General features: G+C 44.7%; 2 protein-coding genes and 1 pseudogene across 3 annotated transcripts; 2 read left to right on the plus strand and 1 right to left on the minus strand.

Annotated features, from left to right (window-relative positions):
- On the minus strand, positions 1–9201 carry LOC117837696 (uncharacterized). Of its 2 annotated transcripts, XM_034717428.2 has the most exons (19): positions 8853–9196; positions 8615–8746; positions 7683–7850; positions 7506–7589; positions 6939–6989; positions 6574–6630; positions 6415–6497; positions 5688–5811; positions 5555–5614; positions 4481–4723; positions 4225–4305; positions 4007–4154; positions 3615–3742; positions 3408–3455; positions 2441–2571; positions 1765–1847; positions 1146–1249; positions 579–649; positions 1–198 (listed from the first exon to the last, which is right to left on the minus strand). In XM_034717428.2, exons 1-19 carry the CDS (start codon positions 9081–9083, stop codon positions 150–152), a joined length of 2076 nt encoding a protein of 691 aa, XP_034573319.1. In that variant the 5' UTR covers positions 9084–9196; the 3' UTR covers positions 1–149. The 2 variants fall into 2 exon arrangements, with proteins under 2 accessions (XP_034573319.1, XP_072147306.1); XM_072291205.1 differs by lacking the exons at positions 1–198; positions 579–649; positions 1146–1249; positions 1765–1847; positions 2441–2571 and adding an exon at positions 2683–3099 and having other exon boundaries at positions 8853–9201.
- A 290-nt stretch (positions 9202–9491) lies between these two features.
- On the plus strand, positions 9492–11225 carry LOC117836962 (uncharacterized; annotated as a pseudogene).
- A 772-nt stretch (positions 11226–11997) lies between these two features.
- On the plus strand, positions 11998–13755 carry LOC117840577 (uncharacterized). The gene is made up of 2 exons (XM_034721095.2): positions 11998–13148; positions 13476–13755. Exons 1-2 carry the CDS (start codon positions 12023–12025, stop codon positions 13490–13492), a joined length of 1143 nt encoding a protein of 380 aa, XP_034576986.1. The 5' UTR covers positions 11998–12022; the 3' UTR covers positions 13493–13755.
- The last annotated feature ends 6212 nt before the right edge of the window (positions 13756–19967 follow it).

Raw genomic sequence — 19967 nt, forward strand, 5'->3', positions numbered from 1 at the left:
ATTGTTCGCAGCCTTCTCTTCTTCTTTCACTCTTTCAGCTATTGCAGATTCCTGGAACTGCTGAAACTTCTTGCGGATGATAGAACGGGCCATAACAGCGTACTCTGAAATTACTCTCACCCTCCGTTTTCTCTGAGCAGAAGTGTGGTCTACAATGTTCTTTTGTGCCAGTTCCAAGTTATTATGAAGCTCCTTGGACTGCCTGAGACAACATCAATAATGGACAGAAGATATCATTTGACTTGTCAAATTCCACCTCTGAAGAAGACAGAGAGACAAGCAGCTTACACAGTAAGACATGACAAAAGGTATGGACTAAAAGTTCAGTCAGAAGGCATAAATACAAAGTCAAAGAAGGGATTGAACAACATACACCCCTCGAAATTAGCTGTACTTGTTTTCATCAAAGAACGGTTGAGTGAAACATTACAGAAAGAAAAAAAAAAGTATGGATGTGAGGCATGAATGTAGAACTTTGTTTTCATCAAAGGATGTGTGGCATGAAAAAAAAAAGGAATCGCAGCATACTCAATGTAGAACTTTTGAATACACAAATCTATGTATAGAGAAGTTCTCACATAAGAAGATGTTGTGACTTCTGAAGATGTCGTTGATAGTCTTGTTTGAATCTTTCCATGTCCATTATCAACTGCAAAAGATGAATTTATAGTACTAAGATCATATCAACCTAGTTTGGATAATAATTCAATTACATGCCAGTTCTGAGGGCTAAGATCAATAAAGCTTCCTTTATCCAAAATAAAAATAAAAAATTCCGAGTGCAGAAAAGTGCCCAAGAAAACATACACAGGAACCCCCAAACATGAGAAAAATGCAGCAATAGAGATTCAAGGGGAAGCATTACTGGGCCTCCTGTTCCTTCAGGTAAGCATTGTGGAGAAACATGCTAGTATCTACTCCCTCCGTCCCAATTTATAGGTTGTTAGCTATGCACCTAGATATATGCTTATGTCTAGATACATAGTAAGTACTATGAATCTAGAAAAGTCAAAACGACCTATAATTTGAAACGGAGGGAGTACTATCTAAGAAACTCATAATTAACAAATCCGAATTGTTAATGCAAATAAAAGAGGATGGAAATTCAATACAACAAATAAATGATGATCCAGTTTTTAACTTACTGCATTTATCTCTGCACCAGCTGTTCCAAGTAAACACCTAGAGCTTTCTACTATATCCGGGGGCAAACCCAGCCTCTCAGCAATATTTATAGCATTTGAACGGCCTGCATGTGTAACAAAGCATGAGCACAAAAGAATTTCAAGAATAATGAAATAAGAGCATGTACTACGTGTTAGTGCAGATAAAAGGCAAAATACATTATTTTCCCCTGTATAAAACAAGGCATTCAGCTAGAGTCAAAATGCACATGAGGTGTCCATTAGTTCATTAGTGAAGATGAAGGTAAGATTGGAAGACTGATATGACATCATCAACATAGTGCTGTTTCTAAGGCCTAAATTTTTGCATGCTATAGAAACAAATAAAAAACACAGGATTTAATGGAGATATCCTTAGTCTTGTGAAAAGTGCATAATACAAGCTGTGGAATTCCAGCATCGATGATATGACTGGCTGGAGGAGTCACCCTGTTTGAAAGAGGGGCTTCCATGCAGAAAGTCAACTTAAAGACGAAAGCCTTCTAGGTACTAAGGGCAGTGATAACTGAGACTCTGAGTGTCCAAGCAAATATGAATATAATGATTGGAAATGAACAGGGAAAGGGAAATATAAGGCAACCTGGTATTCCCCATAGTATCTTGAATGTGGGCTTTAGATTCTCTTCATCAAATTCCACGCATGCATTCTCAAATGAGTTATTGCTGAAAGTATTTACAACAATGAGTCATGTTTTTCCAAAACATCAATATTGTTCAATGTTCAGTATTTGCTAGGCAACAGCTAGTTTGTCTTTACTATTATTTTTTAAGAAAAAATTCCGTGAAGTATTCCATAAAATTATGCGAATCATTACTGGTTATGTAAGTTGGAGAGAAGAAACTATGAATGGTGTTAGCATCAAGGGATAAAGGTGCAATCTATATTACCTCACAAACAATAACTTGCACTAGACTTGTTGGTATTCACAACCATGTTCTTTCAGTTGTGAAAGTCATATTTTGGAAATAGGAATGATAAGACAATTGACAAAAGGAATGTCAGGTTTTAAAACAACAGAGGAATAGGTCAACAACAGCTTAGCAGAAAAAATATAATCCTGGCCAGTAACTAGTAAGCCAGTAGATCATTCAACCTGCATCCAAGTCTTCCCAAACCTTAGAAATAACTTGATCCACACACAAAGAAAAAAGTAACTCCAGAGAATAATTGATTAACTTAATTCAAGCATAAGGTCATTGTTACAATTTTATTCTACCGTAATACAAGATAATTTCGAGCTTGGAATGCCAGGAACCTGTATTTTAGTGTTTTAAGTTGTCCATGATGAGTTGTTGCTAGGGTCAGGAAGGAGCCAGCTTCAGCAAAAGATTCCAAAAGAGACATCCCCAAAGCTGCTCCTTCGAGTGGGTTTGTCCCAGCACCTACCTAATACAAGTCACCACAATTTTTCGAAGAGTTAAAGTTCAGAACGTGCTTGAATCAAGAGACAGTCCTCCATCAACAAGAACATTCTAGTCACAACTTCAGCAGAAGATATCATTGAACAGCAATGCATTTTGAGAATCTTAGAATACAAACAATTGCCACATCTGACCAATGTTTCAAAAAGCGCTAGGCACTAGTGCCTTAGGCACTCCTAAGCGGTTATACTTTTTCCGCTCAGCTAGAGTAATGCTTTGTTAATTAGAGGAAATATGGTATACTGAAAAAAAGAATTTGGCATTATCATGCATCCATAAGTTCCATGACCATAATTCATCTCCCTTCATCTCTAATTTGTCCGACTCTTGGATATAGATCAAGACCTAAACCACTTCAGGCAGAAAATTTTCTAGGTGCCAGGCAAGGTGGTGCTGCTCCGCCTAGTGCCTAGGCATCACCTAGCTCCTTATGAAACAGAGCATCTGATGGACAAAAGGTGGCACCACCAGGGGCCTTACAATCATGAGTCCTCTGTCAGCAACAATTTTCTGGTTATGACATGAGCATAATTTAAACACCAATGGAATTTTAGAATCTTAGAACATAAACAATTTCTATGTGCAACGGATATTTGTCAGAATTCAGAAACATGCATTGTTTAATCATAACTTTCTGCATCATGAACATATGGGAATATGAACAGTTAGATAAAAGAGATAAGAATCACACACAAAGCATAATGAAAAACATAACCAGCAATTGAACCATGCTTACAAACATAGCCATGTAGGAATCAAGATGCATTCAACATTTATCAAGATAGTGGATAAACTGCTTACCTCATCCAGAAGGACCAAGGACTCTGAAGTTGACTCTGCGCGAATGGCCTAATAGAAAAGAAGGCTTGAATTTCATATTGATAGATAAGGATTCAGACAGATAGAAATAAAGCATAACCTTTTTTTGTCATGATACGTACATTCAGTAATGCAATCATTTAAGGAAGTTAGGGTCTAGAAATTAGAAAATGTAATGCTAAAACATACACCAATCTGCTTCAGATGCCCAGAAAATGTAGACAGTGACTGGGTTAAAGATTGCTCATCTCCAATGTCGGCATAAACAGCATTGAACCATGGAATTTTTACTGGCTCAGAAGCTAGAATGTATAGACCTGCAACAAAATGGATAATATCATGCAAGATATTCCAGCTGTGCACTCACTGAGAAGTGAGAGCAGTTGGAAATGTAGGTGAAAAGTACTTAATATCTTTGGTATCCTCTGCAAGAAAATGTGCAGTTGGTGACTACATCAATCATACCGAAATCACGAAACATTAGGAATAATCTGCAATGAGAAAATCTACAGAAGCCTGTATAAGTAGGCAACGTTAACAATCATAGCAGCGAAACAATATGCATGTTGTTACTCCATTACCTATCTTAGCCATCAATGATGCCAGGCCAACCGTCTTCAAGCTGATTGTTTTACCCCCTGTATTTGGGCCAGTTATGACCAAGACCGTAGTTTCTTCAGCAATCATAAAATCTACTGGTACTGGCTGGTCTTTCTCCAGCTGGGAAACCTGCAAATGGGCGCATAAATTATCCAATGAAACTAATAGCAATCATCATTCACACCAAACAAAAACTAACCCTAAGTTTCATAGAACTGAGGTCTGATGCCAGTTGATCTTCTGCAATATCTTGCCCGTATATCCTCCTCCTACGGATCTCCTACAGCATGGGAGTAAAATTACAATCACATAGCTATAATTGATAAACGGCAAATGAAACCGTTTTTATACTCAAAGAGTGTATTCAGAAATAAACAACTGTATCCCCACTTCCAACCAATATTCTTTTCTTAAGAAAAAATTAAGTGGAATAACTTGGAGCCAGATAAACTCACCGCTGTGGCACTAGCAACATCCCTTTTGGCACGATCGAGATTTTCCTGGTGCTGCTGGAGAAGTAGTGGATGGTATGCATTTGGCATGTACAGTTTCCATGCCTTCTTAGGGGGCTGTGCTGAGGAAGTTCCCTTGGCAGACCCACCTGTAGCACTAGTAACAGTTTCATTCTCAAAGTTTGGCAAATACAGGTCAGGAAATGTGCCATCATATGCTATACTGTATTTTGCGCGAGCTGTGACCTGAAAAGCAAACAGTGAACATGTTCAGCCAAAGAAACTGAGGAAAACATGTGTCAGAAATGCCATTCCACAGTTTCCAAAACTAAATAGTAACATCATTGCATATAGTGCAAAATCCGTGATTCTGACATTTCTAGTTTTCAGCATGTTATTTTCAAGAAAAGTATAATTGACTTGGTGCTGAAGACCCAGCTCTAAGGAGAGCAGGTTTCTACTTTTTAGACTCCATAGTAATTTAAATGATGAAGTTTGACAGTGTGTAATGCCAACTCTATCGTTTAGGTGAACTGTGAACTACATGACAGAAGATAATGGCACACAACTTTCTGCCAAACATCTTATCAAGCAATAGAGCACAGAGTGAAATGGTATGAATGCCATGTATATTCACTTAAATTCCAATGTGCATCAGTCTACATGCTTCTCATCGTGCTGCCTGGCTGTGAATTATAGCATGGGTTTCATAAGGATATTTCCATGATAGGAAGTAAGAAATGTAGCCCTTAGTTAAGAATAGGAATTATCAAAACCTTTCATTGGGTGCCTCTTAACCAATGCAAAAGAAATGGCACAGCAATCAGAACCAAAACAAATCAGTAATGTCCTATGGTGCAAATGGGTTGATGCTACCTCAATAGTACACAATTACAATAAAGAAAAAGTACAGAACTGCAGGAAATTATAACCTGTAAACATTTAAGTACAGCAATTTAAGCATAAAAACTTTATGTTCATATATATGTTGTTCATAGTCCTAGACGAGGTTTTTTAATATACCAGAAAATGAAGTATTGAGTTCCATAGAAAAAATTGCTTTAGAAGCAACTGCACCTTATCGAGTTTAATTGTTTCCTGCAGCAAACTCTGAATGCTATCAAGCTCGAGAAGGATCTGCAAATAAAAGATAGAAAGCAGACATAAGATAACAGCACATTACAAAATCAAATTGTTCGTCTTCTACAACCTTATCAGTAAGTTTTGATAAGACATCCAGTTCAGCTTTAGCCACTAGAGCTCTTGATTCCTGCAACTCATCGTTCAACGGAACAGCAGCAATTGGTTCTATCATACTTCCAGCATCTGATCCACTACAGCACATATGGATCTTTATCAAAAATATAACCTTGAATTATCAAATCAAGCTAAAATTATAGACAGGTTTATTTCACACACTGGTCACAAATTGTCAACTAAATTGATGGGGCTTCAGACATGATTCTTCTGACCATAATGCCATGCATGCAAATGTTATTACTGAAAAGCAGACAAATATGTGCCAAATGACATAAAATTAAACCCAGTTTCTTTGAGGGCCCAGATGAAGTGAATAAAATTTAGTAAGTCCTTTTGTAAAACCTTTAAAAAAATCCAAATCTTATGGAATCAGTGACCATAAAGCAGGAGAATATATGAGTCTTATATCTTTTTTTTTCTCGAACGACGCAGGAGAACTACGTCATTTCATTAAGAGAGGAATTAAAGTACATAAGATTAGGTTAAGCCCCCCAACCTTAGCACAGAATATAACCAAACACAAAACACACACCAACTAAACAACACTGAAACTAATACCAGAAAAGAAAAAGGAAGACTTGACCAGCACCTTATGGTGCATGGCACGGGCTTCTAAAATGGTTCAAGGAAATAGTCATTACTCTAGAACATACAAATGTAAAAAATGTTTGACACACCTGGAGAGCAGTAATCCATCAAAAGTCGAAGACTTATCCCCAGTTGTTCTAATACAACATCTTCCATTTACAATGCATACTTCCTAGAGAAAATTAACAGTTTTTAATTCATTGAGTATGATGTTTTCCTAGCAATAAGTGAGTTAAATGAAACAATACCGACAAGGAATCTTCATTATTAGCATTGCGCATCAACTTGTCCATAAGCTGATATAACTGCAAAAGTTAACAAGATGCAACTTTTAAGAATTAATCGACATCAACAGCATAGCTTGTAAAATGTTCCTTGTAGATGCAACTAGGGCAGAAATATGGACACTAAGCTAGAATGCCTTATTCAGTCCCGTAATATATAAAATAAAATCAAGCTTTTAGTTGGTACTGAAGAAATATAGCTTTTAGGCAATTCGGTCAGGAAAAAAATAGTCCAGGAAGGATAACTTATACTTCATGCAGCACACAGCTGGCAAATGAGTAAGGCATTGCTGAAATAATAAACAAAAAGGATATCCAGAACCACTGACCCTACTCTCTAGGAGCTGTACTCGCTCTCGGTGCCTCCTTAGCTCAGGGCTCTGGAAAAAAATATAGAATTTCTTCGAGTTAGAAAAGCATAGTCCAGAGGAGCTCAATCACCAAGGCCTTAAAAATGGTGCGTAAAAAGTAACAGTTAGGAACTTAGGAGAAGCTATAAGGAATCTAAGAAAAGAAAAGTATAAAGACAACGCGTATCAGTTACAGTGAACAAATATACTTAGCAGATGCCTAGACCAACTAATGACAATAATATACTAAATAAAGCCACTTCAGTTCAAAATAGTTGTATAGTTATACTGCATCTTTTATACAGTGAAGGGTGAGTAAGCATGTATCAATGGCATCTTGATTAATGATAGGATGCAGCAGGACTTGATCACACAGAATTTTATGGCTGTCATTTTCATGCTTACCCCTTTATTGATTTAATCAACAGAATTTTGTGGTATTATTTGTATAAGACATTCATGAGTTTGCAAATGAAATGCTTATTGAACTAGTATAACATCACTAGAAAAAGAAACAGAAGTAAAAATAAGGTGCAAGAACCAAACTGCAGTATCTTTTACAGAGCCGTCATCATCAACGATATCTTGTATGGATTTCACAAGTGACTTGTTAATGACAACTTCTAAAATCTGCAGCTCAGAACAAGAATTTTCAGCATACGAATGGTTGAATAATATAGGTGATGGAAAGATGCAAGATAGCAAAAGGTGAGATGTGCTTACTGTTTCTGTAAGAGTTGTTAATCGACTATGCGAGCCTTCATCCAGCTTCCTCGCAGCTTTAATATTTACTTGCAAGGATTCAACAAACAGCATCAGGCTAGCAACTGCCACTGCTTCCAGGCCTTTTATCACGGCACCTCCAGAGACACAATGTATTGCTGATTCTATCTACATTTCAACAGAAAAACAAGATTCAATAGTGTACTCACACACTTCCATAACTGGCATTTTGTGCCTAAGAATGTAAAGCAAAATGAAGTGCGAAGAACAGTGCTACTAAAATTCCATCAAAAGCAATTAAGATCGAGACCACAAACAGATTCAGAAACCGGTGCATATATTATCCATGCATGATTTGGTACTAAACTTTACTTCATGTAGGAATATCGCAGTAACAGCACTATGCTAGTTTTTTTAAAGTAAGCATGGAGTGCATCATCTAATATGGTGACAGAACAACATGGAGTGAACTTATGTCTGAACACATAAGGCTACAGAACTTAGCTAGGACGAAGGCAGGCATGGAGAAATGGAACTTAGGGAACAATTTAATACTCCCTCCGTATCGAAATATTTGTAGTTGTTGACTTTTCCTTGCAACGTTTGACCATTCGTCTTATTCAAAATTTTGTTGCAAATATACGAAAAGATAAGTTATACTTAAAATATCTTTGATGATAAAGTAACTTACAAACAAAATAAATGATACTTACATAATTTTTTGAATAATACAAATGGTCAAACGTCGTAATAAAAAATCAACAGCGACAAATATTTTGATACAGAGGTAGCAGTTAGTTAGTTCCACTGATTGCTAACTTGCTAAGGTTCCTAAGATGGTTTAGAAGCTGTACGGAATTTCCATAGTCAACAAATTCCGTGATAATACACTGCCAAACCGCAAAAAGAATTCAAGCATCCTGAGCCCTTACCGCAATGGTATCCAGCCCCGAGAAATCCATCGCCCCACCAGCGTTATCAAGCAGCCACACGGCCACCTCCGTCTCCTGGAGCAGCCTCTGGCTTTGCTCATAGCTAACGTCCTCCACCTCCCACAGTTGTTTCTGCACCCACAAACCAAAACCACTCCACACCTGGCGTCAGAGACAAACCCCTTCGGTAGTACGCCGGCAATGGGACATGGCATCCTAGGGTATCGGAGCGCGATACCTTTGTGGCGTCGCGTCCGTGGGCGGTTCCGGCGAAGGAGGCGACGGCGTCGCAGACCTTGCCCCATTCGAGGAGGCGGAGGCTGCGGGCGGACGGCGAGAGCGAGGAGGCAGCGCCGGCGGCGAGGGCGCGGAGGCGGAGGCGGATGAGAGGGCGCGAGCGGAGTCGGACGGCGGGGGCGGGCGTGGGGAGGAGAGGTGAGGTGAGCACGGTGATGGAGAGGCGAACCATCAGGAGGACCAGGGCAGGAGGCTGCAAGTGATGGACCGATGGTGAATGGTGTGATTTGGGGAAGGAAGCCAAGCGAGCGGGAGGACGGAGTTGCCCGCCGTTTTTGGATAGAGCCGGGGCGGATGAACGAAAGGCGTTTCCGCCTTCGGAGTAGTAACCCCGGAATTCGCAATAAATGCCCATGGATCGAATGATGATGGGCCAAATTGAACCGTGATGCGAATATGGGCCAAACTGGGTCGGGCTGGCCACTAGTAAATGCAACTCCATCCTCTCCAAAAAAAATATATTAAGAGCAACTCCAGGTGGCCGGTCCTCTCAAAAAAAAAAAAAACTCCAGGTGGCCGGTAAACGGGTCCCACTCGCCATCTGTCGGTTCTCCTCTCAATCTTTGACTGGAGCCGACCGCAGGCCGCAGCAGCCCGCAGTGGTCCCCGTTTGTCTTCCTTCCCCCCCAACCATCGCGGCGACGCCGAGCGGCGAGAGCAACCATGGCCACGCCTCCGCCGCCGAAACGCCTTCACGGCCGCTCGCTGCTGGATCTGGACGACGACCTCATTCCTGAGATCCTCCTCCGCCTCCCGCCGCACGACCCCGGGTGCCTCGTCCGCTGCTCGGCCGTCTGCAAGCCCTGGCGCCGCCTCCTCACCGACCACGCCTTCCTCCGCCGCTACCGCAAGTTCCACGGGGTGCCACCGATGCTGGGAGTCCTGTTCGATCTGGATCTCGATCTCCCCTGCAACTGCTTCGCCGCACGGTTCGTCCGCACCACCTCCTTCCGCCCCCGCGCCCTCGACCACGGCGGCTGCTACGTGCGCCTATGTCTATTCGTCGGAGGCCGCAACCTGGAGCGACGCCGCCTACGTCAAGCACCCCAATGGTCTCCCCGACATGGACATGGAGCCCTGCACTGCACGCTCGTTGGGAACAGGAACTACGGCCTCGCTGCAGAGAGCAAGACCATCGTGGAGTACGACTTGGGCCGCCGGAAAATTGCGTTCATCGACCGGCCGTCACCGTACAAGGGCCGCGGTGTCCTCATGCCGGCAATGGGCGGCGGTCTGGGGTTCGCCGGCGTGGTCCAGAGAGACCGGTCCTGACAGAACTGCGGCATGGACGCAGAGCAGAGTCTTGGAACTCAACACAATGCCCGGCCGTGTCCCCTGGAGGGAACCAACTACGATTGGCTTCGCGGAGGGCCTCGGCATCATCTTCCTCAAGACAGATGATGGCGTCTTCGCCATTGACCTCAAGTCAGGCCGAATCAAGCAGATGTCCAGCAGAAGAAGCATCTACTGTGTCATTCCTTACATGGGCTTCTATACTCCAGGTAATTTCTATAGCTCTGTACAGCTTTCTTGCTTAGGCTTAGTTGTGATTTTCAGCAGGTTGTCACATAAAAATGTGGATGGCTGGATGCTCAAGAGAATAGAGTTTATGAACTTAGAGGATATTGCTACCTAATATGCTCTAGTTACGCCCTAAATAACTTTAAGTTGGGTTCAACTCAAGAACTTGAAACTTTGTTGTTAATCCATTTTTTCTGTACTCTCATGTATAGATAATCCAAACCACATGCCACAAAAGAACCTAGTGACATTAATTTTTGAAGTTGCGTGACTCATTTATGTAATTATGTCTGAATCTTGAGCTATGGCATGGTTATCTTTTCAGATCATGCTATGGGTTGCCAGCACCATGAGAACGCCGGGATCCATCCATCACGTGATGAACATTCTGTTGCTGGCTTATGGCAGACCTTGTTTCCAGTTGAGTAGTTTAAGCAAGAAAAGATCTGGTGAGCTGGTGATCATTGGTGAAATACAGAAATAGTCGTCCTGTTGAATTCTTATGGATCATAGCCTGAAATCTGTGTCAAGTTAGCATTTCCATTTTTTAACAGATTTTATTTTTCATGCTTGGAAAGGCATTCTGGAAAGATAGATGAATCCGGTCCTTTTCCCTGAAATTATCTGAACGTCTGTGGTTTAGCTTTATGATACAACTCCATGTATGAGGTTTTCCCCTGATATGCTTGTACGAGCTTTCTGATGTTTCGTGAGCAGTGAGCACACAACTTGTATCTGCGTTTATCAACAAATTGTCTAGCGCACAGCGCACGCTGCAAGTTACTTCCTAAAACTTATACTTCTATATCCTCAAGACGTTATCCTCCCCTTTTTTTCGGAAGACATATTTTGCCTCCCCTACTCATCCACATACATCATCACATATATATTTTAGACTCGGTTGGTCATTTCTGATGCTGAGTCTTCTTCCCCATGTATGTTGCTGGAAAACACATTGCTGCCAAAAACAAAACATGCATTCCTGGTGAAATGTAAGCTGCTGGCATGACCTTTAATTCTGAATTCAAAAGGTGAGGAAAAGATGCATACATCCTACTGAAATAAGCCAGTTTGGTTTCAGACATACAGATCAATTTGGATATATAGGACATTCCAGCTGAAAACAAACTCCATAGATGCTTTACGTTCACACATTCTCCCTCTGTTCATTTATATATGACGTTGATCAGCTTAATTTTGAGCAAGCCGGCGTCATATATAAACGAACGGAGGTAGCATGAAGCTGATATAGAATCATACTCATGTACAATGAGCATACCGTACTGTTACAACAAGTGCGACTTAGGATGGCACAAACTGGGTGTAATATGTGGCTCGAATTAGGATGGCTCAAACTGGGGTGTGTGATTTTAGTACCCACATAGATTCATTTGAATCTGTCGGTAGGCACAAACCACCCAAATCCTCACGACGGCACGCGCTGAGGCGGCAGGTTTTTCGAACTGATCGAACGGTCGAACCCCCTCAAGTACCCAGCAGCGATGCGATTGCCTTCGTCGTCGTCCTCTCGCGCCTGCGCCTGCGAGCTTTGCTGCCCGGCTGCCCCCAACCGACGCCGCGAGAGCAAGCATGACCTCGCCTCCGCGCCTTCCACCGCCACGCCTCCGCAGCTCGCCGCCGGAGCTGGACGGCGACGTCATCGCCGAGATCCTCCTCCGCCTCCCGCCGTACAAGCCCGAGCTCCTCATCCGCTGCTCGTCCGTCTGCAAATCCTGGCGCCGCCTCCTCACCGACCCCGCCTTCCTCCGCCGCTACCGCGTGTTCCACGGGGCGCCTCCTCCCATGCTTGGCGTCCTCTTCAACCTGGACCTCCACCGGAACTGGAGGCGCATCGTCGCGCGGTTCGTCCACCGGGCCTCCTCCTTCCGCCCCCGCGCCCTCGAGCACGACGGCTGCTGCGTGCGCGACGCCCGCCACGGCCGCGTCCTCTTCCGCAACCCAGCATACGAGGAGAACGACCTCTTCGTATGGAACCCCATCACGGATGAGCGGTGGGAGCTTCCCCTGCCGGTGTCGGTGCTCTCGTACGCGGCCTGGAACGTGACGGTGCTCTGCGCCGCGGCCGTGCGCGAAGGCGGCGGCGACTGCGACCACCTCGACTGCCACGGCGGGCCATTCCTCGTGACATTCGTGGGCACCGACGACGACGGGGTCACGTGCGGCCGCGTCTACTCGTCGGAGACCGCCGCCTGGAGCGACGCGGCCTACGCTGAGCATCCCGACGACCTCGCCGACATGGACACGAGGCCCTGCGCGCTCGTGGGGAACAGAGTCTACTGCCTCGCTGCAGGCAGTATGACGATCGTGGAGTACGATTTGGACCGCCGGAAACTCGCGTTCATCGACCCGCCCTCAGCGTATGAGGGTCACGGTGTGCTCATGCCGGCGATGGGCGGAGGAGGTCTGGGGTTCGCCGGCGTGCGGGGCTCCTGCCTCTACCTTTGGTCGAGAGAGGCTGGTCCAGACACAACCCCGGCATGGACGCAGAGCAGAGCATTGGAACTCAACACACTGCCTGGTGGGACCTCCTTGAACGAACCTACTACGGTTGGATTCGCCGAGGGCCTCGGCGTCATCTTCGTCAGGACAGATGCTGGCGTCTTCAGGATTAAGCTCAAGTCAGGCCGAGCAAAGAAGATGTCAAGCAGAAGCAGCATCGACGCTGTCATTCCTTACATGAGCTTCTACACTCCAGGTGATTTTTAGTAACCCTGCGCGGTGTTCTTTGCTTTAGTTGTGATTTCAGCAGTTTGTCGCATAAAAATGTGGATGGATTGATGCGCAAGGGGATCGAGTTTATGAACTTAGCGATATTTTTGCTGTCTAATATGCTCTAAGTCAATCCCTGACTGTTTTTTGTTGGGTCCAACTCGAATGTTAATTCTTGGAAGTGGCTAGATACAGTATCCTGTACCAAAAGAGCCCAGTGACATTAATTTTTGAAATGCCGTGAGTCATCTGTCTGAATCTTGAGCTATGGCATGATTACAACTTACAAGGTTTATCAATTGCATCTTTTCAGATCATGCTACGGGCTGATCACCAGCGCCACGAGAACACCGGAATCCATCTGTCTTTGGCTCATGGCAGATCTGATGCTTTAAATGCTTTGTTTTCAGTTGAGCAGTTTAAGCAAGAAAGTTGTCGGTGAATGGATGGATCATGGCCTGAAATCTGTGTCAGGTTGACATTTCCGATGTTTTCCCCTTAGATGTTCTTTTCATGCCTGGCATGGCAACCTGTAATTGATAGATAAATCTGTTCCTTTTTCCTGATTACTGAACATCTGTGGTTTAGCTTCAGTACACAGCTTCATGATTGTTAAGTGAATGTGTAGTCATCGTGGCTTGAGTGACGTTTTCTGAAACATGTCCCGTATCTTTGGACTTATTTTCTGATGCTGAATCCTGCCATTTTCTTTTGACTCATCTGCTGGAACATACACTGCATGCACACAAATATATCGTTGGAATGCTCTTTGGTTAAGAAAGCCAGCAAAATGAATTCTGGAGCACGCATGCTGCTGAAATACGACAGTTTGATCACACTGCTACTGAAGCAAGGACGGGACATTGCAGCTGAATGAAAACCAATTCACATACACGAAAGTCTCAGGCAATTGTTCGCACGCATATGAAACTGAAGCAACACACTCAGCCAGTTGCGGTAGAACTGATTCACGTATTTGACCAGCAATCAAACTGATATCGTTTACTCACGTCAAAGAGAAAACGATATGCAGAAGGGTGCATCCTACAGTACTGAATAAAACACACTGCTTTCAGAATCCTGAACCTGAAATTCTCAGGCTAACCGACAAGAGGATTGTACTATGCTGAAAAAAGTCAATTTCTACTAGGGCAAATTGCATATAAGTTGCCACTAGTTTGACCAGGAATTTGTATTTGCCATTAAAAATCCCTAATTGCAAAATTGCCATTGGAATTCCCTTACAGTAGATCCTTTTGCCATCCCTTTAAGGTTCTGTTGGATAATTTATCAATTGGGTGCAAAACACAAATCAGAATATATATTTGAAAAAGACCATGTGGATGAGGAACCATTTAGTTCACCCTGCCAAAAGTGTTGATCCAAGAAACAAACACGCAAGAGGCGCCAAATCAAACAATGTTGTTGATCCATCTATAATGGAGTTTGGGAGTGGGCAAGAAGAATTTGGATGGGCCAACTTGTCGCGACAAAGCCCCCGAATTTGAATGGGCTAAATTGGACCGTGACTCGTGATCAAGGATTTTTTTTTATTTTTATATATATTTTTTTCAATTTTGCAGAAATATACAGTCGGATGAAAAAATTGCAAAACTAGCCTATTGTCGCCGGCCCAGCCGGCGGAAGGGCCATACCGCCAGGCTATACGCCGGTCCAGCCGGTGACAAGGGGTACACCCCTCCATACCATACTTTCAAAAAATCATAACTAATTCATATCAACTCGGATGGAGATAAACCTTATATGAAACTTGTAGATATCGACGAGATCTACAACTTTTTAGTTAAAACTTTTACTAGGCATTTTTTACCATCCCTCTTGTGATGTTGCAGTCAGAGTCAGAGGTAGGGCAAAACGATTGTCTCATTGATTTCCAAATGGAATTGGTAGGATTGAAGACTTCAAGATGCATAGGCCAAGAAATTTCACTCCAATGATTGATCTAGATTTTTCAGAGGCTCAAAGCCTCTCTTCACTTACCTGAACACAACTGGATGCTTTAACATTTGGTAAGAAGTTTGGTAGCTGTAGCCTGTAGCCCTGTAGGCCATGGATTTGCAAATCATCATTCATCATCTTAATATCAGTATAATAATTCTGCCAATTTGTCCTAAAGTCTGCTTCAGGTTTCTGATTCATCCTGTGCATCGCAATCTGTCATGTGGAATGTTTGCAAAGAGCAAAATCGTAGAAATTTTCAACACAGATCCCTTTCTGGGGCACTGGCAGCCTCAAGAACGAAAGATGACGTTGAGCTAAGGAGGAGAGCATTCGCTGCCCATGCGTAGTGCTATTTCTCTCTCTCTCTCTCTCTCTCTCTCTCTCTCTCTCTCTCTCTCTCTCTCTCTCTCTCTCTCTCTCTCTCTCTCTCTCTCTCTCTCTCTCTCTCTCTCTCTCTCTAGCTGTTTCCTGTCCACCTGGGATTTCTCTTATATATTGCTCTCCTTCTCTTAGTCGAATGGCATAGGTCCTGCCTCTTTTTCAGAACAAAAATCATTGTAAAATTACCTTCTCTTTAGGATATATTTTGTTCATGGCTCTGCCCCAATTTCCTGGGGGAAAAGAGAGAATAAGATATGTCACTCTAATGGTTACACTAATGATATATGGTGAAGCCAGGAATCCACAGCAAGGGCGGACATGGTGTCTGGCTAATTGTTTCTTGATGATCTCATTGAAACCCAGATGCAGTGCGGGCTTAATTCATGATGCCTTTTTGTACCGATCAGCAATGCAGATGCTTAGGGGGACTATGGATTCTCTGACCCGCCAGACAAGGTGAGAAGGGGTTCCGATGGAGCTCTAGACTAGAGAGGAGCCCTCGGAGCTTTGGCGGCGCCCTGATTCCTCCACCGGGTGCTAGAGGTGCTTGTTCTGAGGAAAACTGAGCATTGGATGATAACACTAGGCTCCATTGCCTAAAATATATTGTTTCATGGAAAAGGTCCTCTGGTCTTATGCTGTTGCTGGCTTCGCATCACGCTCTGGCAAATATACGTCTTATGAGCAGCATCAATCATTTCGGTAAGACTTCAGGTTCAGTGAGGAGTGAGCAGAAAATGGTGTTGCAGTTCAGAGATTCAGACGGTTGATGTATAGTGTGAATGGATGATGCTGTATTTGTTCAGGTCGGTCGTGTACTTGCAAGTGCAGAGTGCCAGGGTCCTTAGCCCCTTCATGCCAAGAAATTATCTGCTGCTTCTCTCAAGTTTAGATGTGGCAAGGCAAATGTACCTGTTCGCTGCTGAAATACCATGTCTCAGTTTGCATCTGAGCATTGAAGAGAAATTTTCTTCAGGTAACGTTTCTCATTAAGTGTATGTTACAGCATCTATTTCAAACTTGAATCAACGTAAAACTCCCTGCATTAAGTTTGCAGGTTACAAAAAATCTTTCCTACAAGTACCATCTGCCTCACCTCGATCCAACACAGCAAGAAAAAGGCTGGCAAGAGCCACAAACGCCACTATGCATGCCTCACGAGCTCGTGCGATGCTCCCCCTCCTGTCCGTGTGCGCCGTGGCTCTCCTGCTCTCACCGGCGTCGGCCGATCCGGCATTGCTTGACCCAGCCGTCGGCGGCGACAGCTGGCATGCGGACTCGCCGGCGGAGGCGCCGACGGCCGTGGCAGGTACACTGGGATGGGCCGAGGACGAGGTCGCCGGCGGGATCGCGGTGGCGCCGGGGAGGCGGGCGTTCAGGCCTCGCCACCAGCCTTCTGCGCTCAGCCCTGAGCAGAGGCGGGACCTGGAACACGAGTCTCGCTGCGGCCCCCGTGTGCCCGTGCGAGGGGGCGTCTTCCCGTGGCCCGGGTGCAAGCCACGCTGCCGTGGCGGCGGCGACGGCGGTGCCGCCACCGCGCCGGCCGTGCACCACCTGCAGCCTCTGATCGACGCGCCGTAGCAGCAGCCATGCTGCACCATTCTGAGTCAGAATGGTGCATACTCACGCACGTACAAAGACAAGATCGAAGGAGTATAATAAAGGCTTTCAAAACTTTTTCCGAATTGGCAGTTGTCATCAAAAGCCAATGTTCATTCAGCAACAGTATACACGTTCATCAGTAGATTTTTCGTGTTAAGATTCTTGTAGTGTTGCACCTCAAAATAAATATTTGGATCGCGGAGAATAATACGACCTGATTTAGGGGGTATAGAACAGTATTTGGATCGTTGATGTCAGAGATAGCAGCCTCGAAGTTCAGTCTTGATCTGATATCTCTGACATTCACGTTTAGTTGCCTCAGAGATGCTTGTATTACACATTTACACGCAGAAATCGAAGGTGGATAGGATCGATCATAGGAGTGTCTAGATGACGTTTTCTCCTCCTATGCTTGCAGGACGTGCGCATGTCGTCGCCTCGTCGATACCGGACTACCGGTAAGACATAGCAATCGCCAACACAAGCCACTCTCTGCTTCTGTTGATCATGCAGTATCCATTGCGACTGACGAAGCTGTCGCTGCCCACAGTGGCAAGGATCCGGGCTAGGATAATCCGGGCCAAACGTAGCTACCGATGAACAAGCAAATTGCGGAATGGTGAGCCCCATTTCTGTTTCCATCCAATCCAACGGCAGTAGTGACCGTGACAGGTCCATCGCTTTTCATGTATCCATCCGGCAGCTACCCATCCGAGAAAAAAAAAATCCATCTCTGGCCCTGAAGTAGTCCCTGCGGTCTGCACCTGAATACACATCATACACTCACTGAACCAATGACCGGGCACGTTCCGTTGGCAACTCGTGCGCTCGCAAGTTGTGGATAATTCTGTGACACACAGTGTCGTCGTGTTCGTCGCAGCTTGGTTGCCAAAGCAGCCACCGTACCCCACGACTAGGCGTACGGTATGATTGATGAGCCGACACCAGTCATACGTGCTCTGCATCTCTGCAGGAGAACAAGTTGCATGAACAGCGACTATCGCTATGATTGTGATGCTGATCTAATCTAAGGCCTAATAATGGAAATCCATCACATCGCAGCCAATCCAGAGACTGAATACTGATTCCGCTACCGCCAAGTGGAAATGAACGAATCAAATGATAGTTTGCGCTCTTCTTCCGGGGAAAGTATCAGCATCTCCCCTCGCGGCGATGGAGTCTCTGATTCGCCATGTCGACCGGGAGCAGCGAGTGCGATTCAGTTCTCCCGTTATCGGTGGCGCGCAACAGACGAAACCATCGGTCGCATCGCGGCTACAGTACGTGCACGCAGCCGGAACGCCAAGCCAAACGACACAGTGATATGGCCCACGGCTAGCTCCTGTCCAGCCGGCGGCGATGGCGACCTGGAAGATGAGACGGGAACGCCATTGATCAGGTCCCACCACACGTCCACACCCTGCAAAGGAACCTCACGGTTAGCCGCCAGCAGCCGCCATGCACGCCATCCCCGTAGCAGCCTGCCCAGGCCCGGCCGCCGACGAAACAGCAAGGCAACCGCCGCCACCGCGCGCGTGCCCAGGCGTCGGCTTGCTTGCACTGCCGTTCCGGCCAACGTCGCGAGCCGCGACGTCGAGGCCCTACGCGAAATCTCCCAGCACGTCGGCCTTCGCGTGAAATGATACGATGCCGAACATTTGTGAGCCCGGCGGGTACCCAGGCAACCACCATCTAAGCACCTACCAGCAGTGTGGTGTTGATCTTGCACATGGTGTCATGGTGATCCTGCTTGCTGCCCTACAAAACACCCGTGCCCGCATCCCGCACTTGCTCTACCCTTGAGAGCTCCTGCCGTCGTGCGCCACTGGGAGACAGTACCAAACACGTTGGCACGTAGCAGCTAAACGTCGTAGCCATGGCACCAGCACGTAGCAAAATTTATGAACCTACAAATACTAAAACGACGTACAATTTGAAACGGAGGTAGTACATCCTTGTATTCTGACAATAATTAATTAGTGTGTGCGATTTTAGGTGAACACACCATAGTTCGATGATGAACCCATCTCCGCGTCATGCTTGTGCACGAAGGAAACGGGGTGCTCGGTCCTTCCTTCCTAGTACTTCAAGGATAAGCTGGATCGGTAGCTTGGGCAACAGGCTTCTAATCTTCTTTTTTTTATGAAACAGGAGGGGATGATTATCCCCTGCTGGATATATATATTAAAGAAAGCAAGAAAAGTACAGATACAGATCAGGAAACAAAGAAGGAGAGAAAGAAAATCAGTAAAATTACAATGAGTGCTCTAGCCATTCAAACATTGGTTGTTTCCAAGCCTCTTTTACTCGTAGAACAACTTGAGTAAAAACAATCCGAAACCTCCTCATTGCATCCTGGATGGAGGGAGTGATATTCCTGAAAATCCAATCATTTCTTGCCATCCAAATACACCAACTCATGAGCACAATGATTTCCATAAAAAAAAGGGACTTGTAACTGAGCTTTGAAGCTTGTAAGAATTGTGTAAGGCTCCTCATCCAGGTTAGCAAAAAGACTGATATTGATCCAGCACTCTTGAGCAAAGGGACATTGCAGTAAAAGGTGGAACAAGGTTTCCTCACTATACTGTGAACACAAGATACAAGAATAGGAGGGCAAAATCATGTGTTTTCTTCGAAGCACATTTCGGGTACTTAGCCGGTCATTAAGAAGGAGCCAGAAGAAAAACTTGTGCTTACTTTGACAGCGAGACTTCCAAAGCCATCCAAAAACCGGATGCACATGACGATGGCCAGACAGAACATGATATGCTTTTGATGATGAAAAGTGAGAATTGCCCCAAATATATGTCCAACAATCATGATCTTCATTAAATTGGATTCCATTTCGATCTGTTCC

This window comes from Setaria viridis, chromosome 9 (genome assembly GCF_005286985.2).
Source record: "Setaria viridis chromosome 9, Setaria_viridis_v4.0, whole genome shotgun sequence".
NCBI classification, from domain to species: Eukaryota; Viridiplantae; Streptophyta; class Magnoliopsida; order Poales; family Poaceae; genus Setaria; species Setaria viridis.

Bases quoted from the DNA above. Each gene is read 5' to 3' on its own strand.
- LOC117837696 (XM_034717428.2), bottom strand. From the start codon at position 9,083: ATGGTTCGCCTCTCCATCACCGTGCTCACCTCACCTCTCCTCCCCACG. The intron at 8,747-8,852 runs GTATCGCGCTCC...TTGTGGGTGCAG, and splicing joins ACGGACGCGACGCCACAAAG to AAACAACTGTGGGAGGTGGA. The intron at 2,572-3,407 runs GTAAGCAGTTTA...GACTTGTATTAG, and splicing joins CCTTGGTCCTTCTGGATGAG to GTAGGTGCTGGGACAAACCC.
- LOC117840577 (XM_034721095.2), top strand. From the start codon at position 12,023: ATGACCTCGCCTCCGCGCCTTCCACCGCCACGCCTCCGCAGCTCGCCG.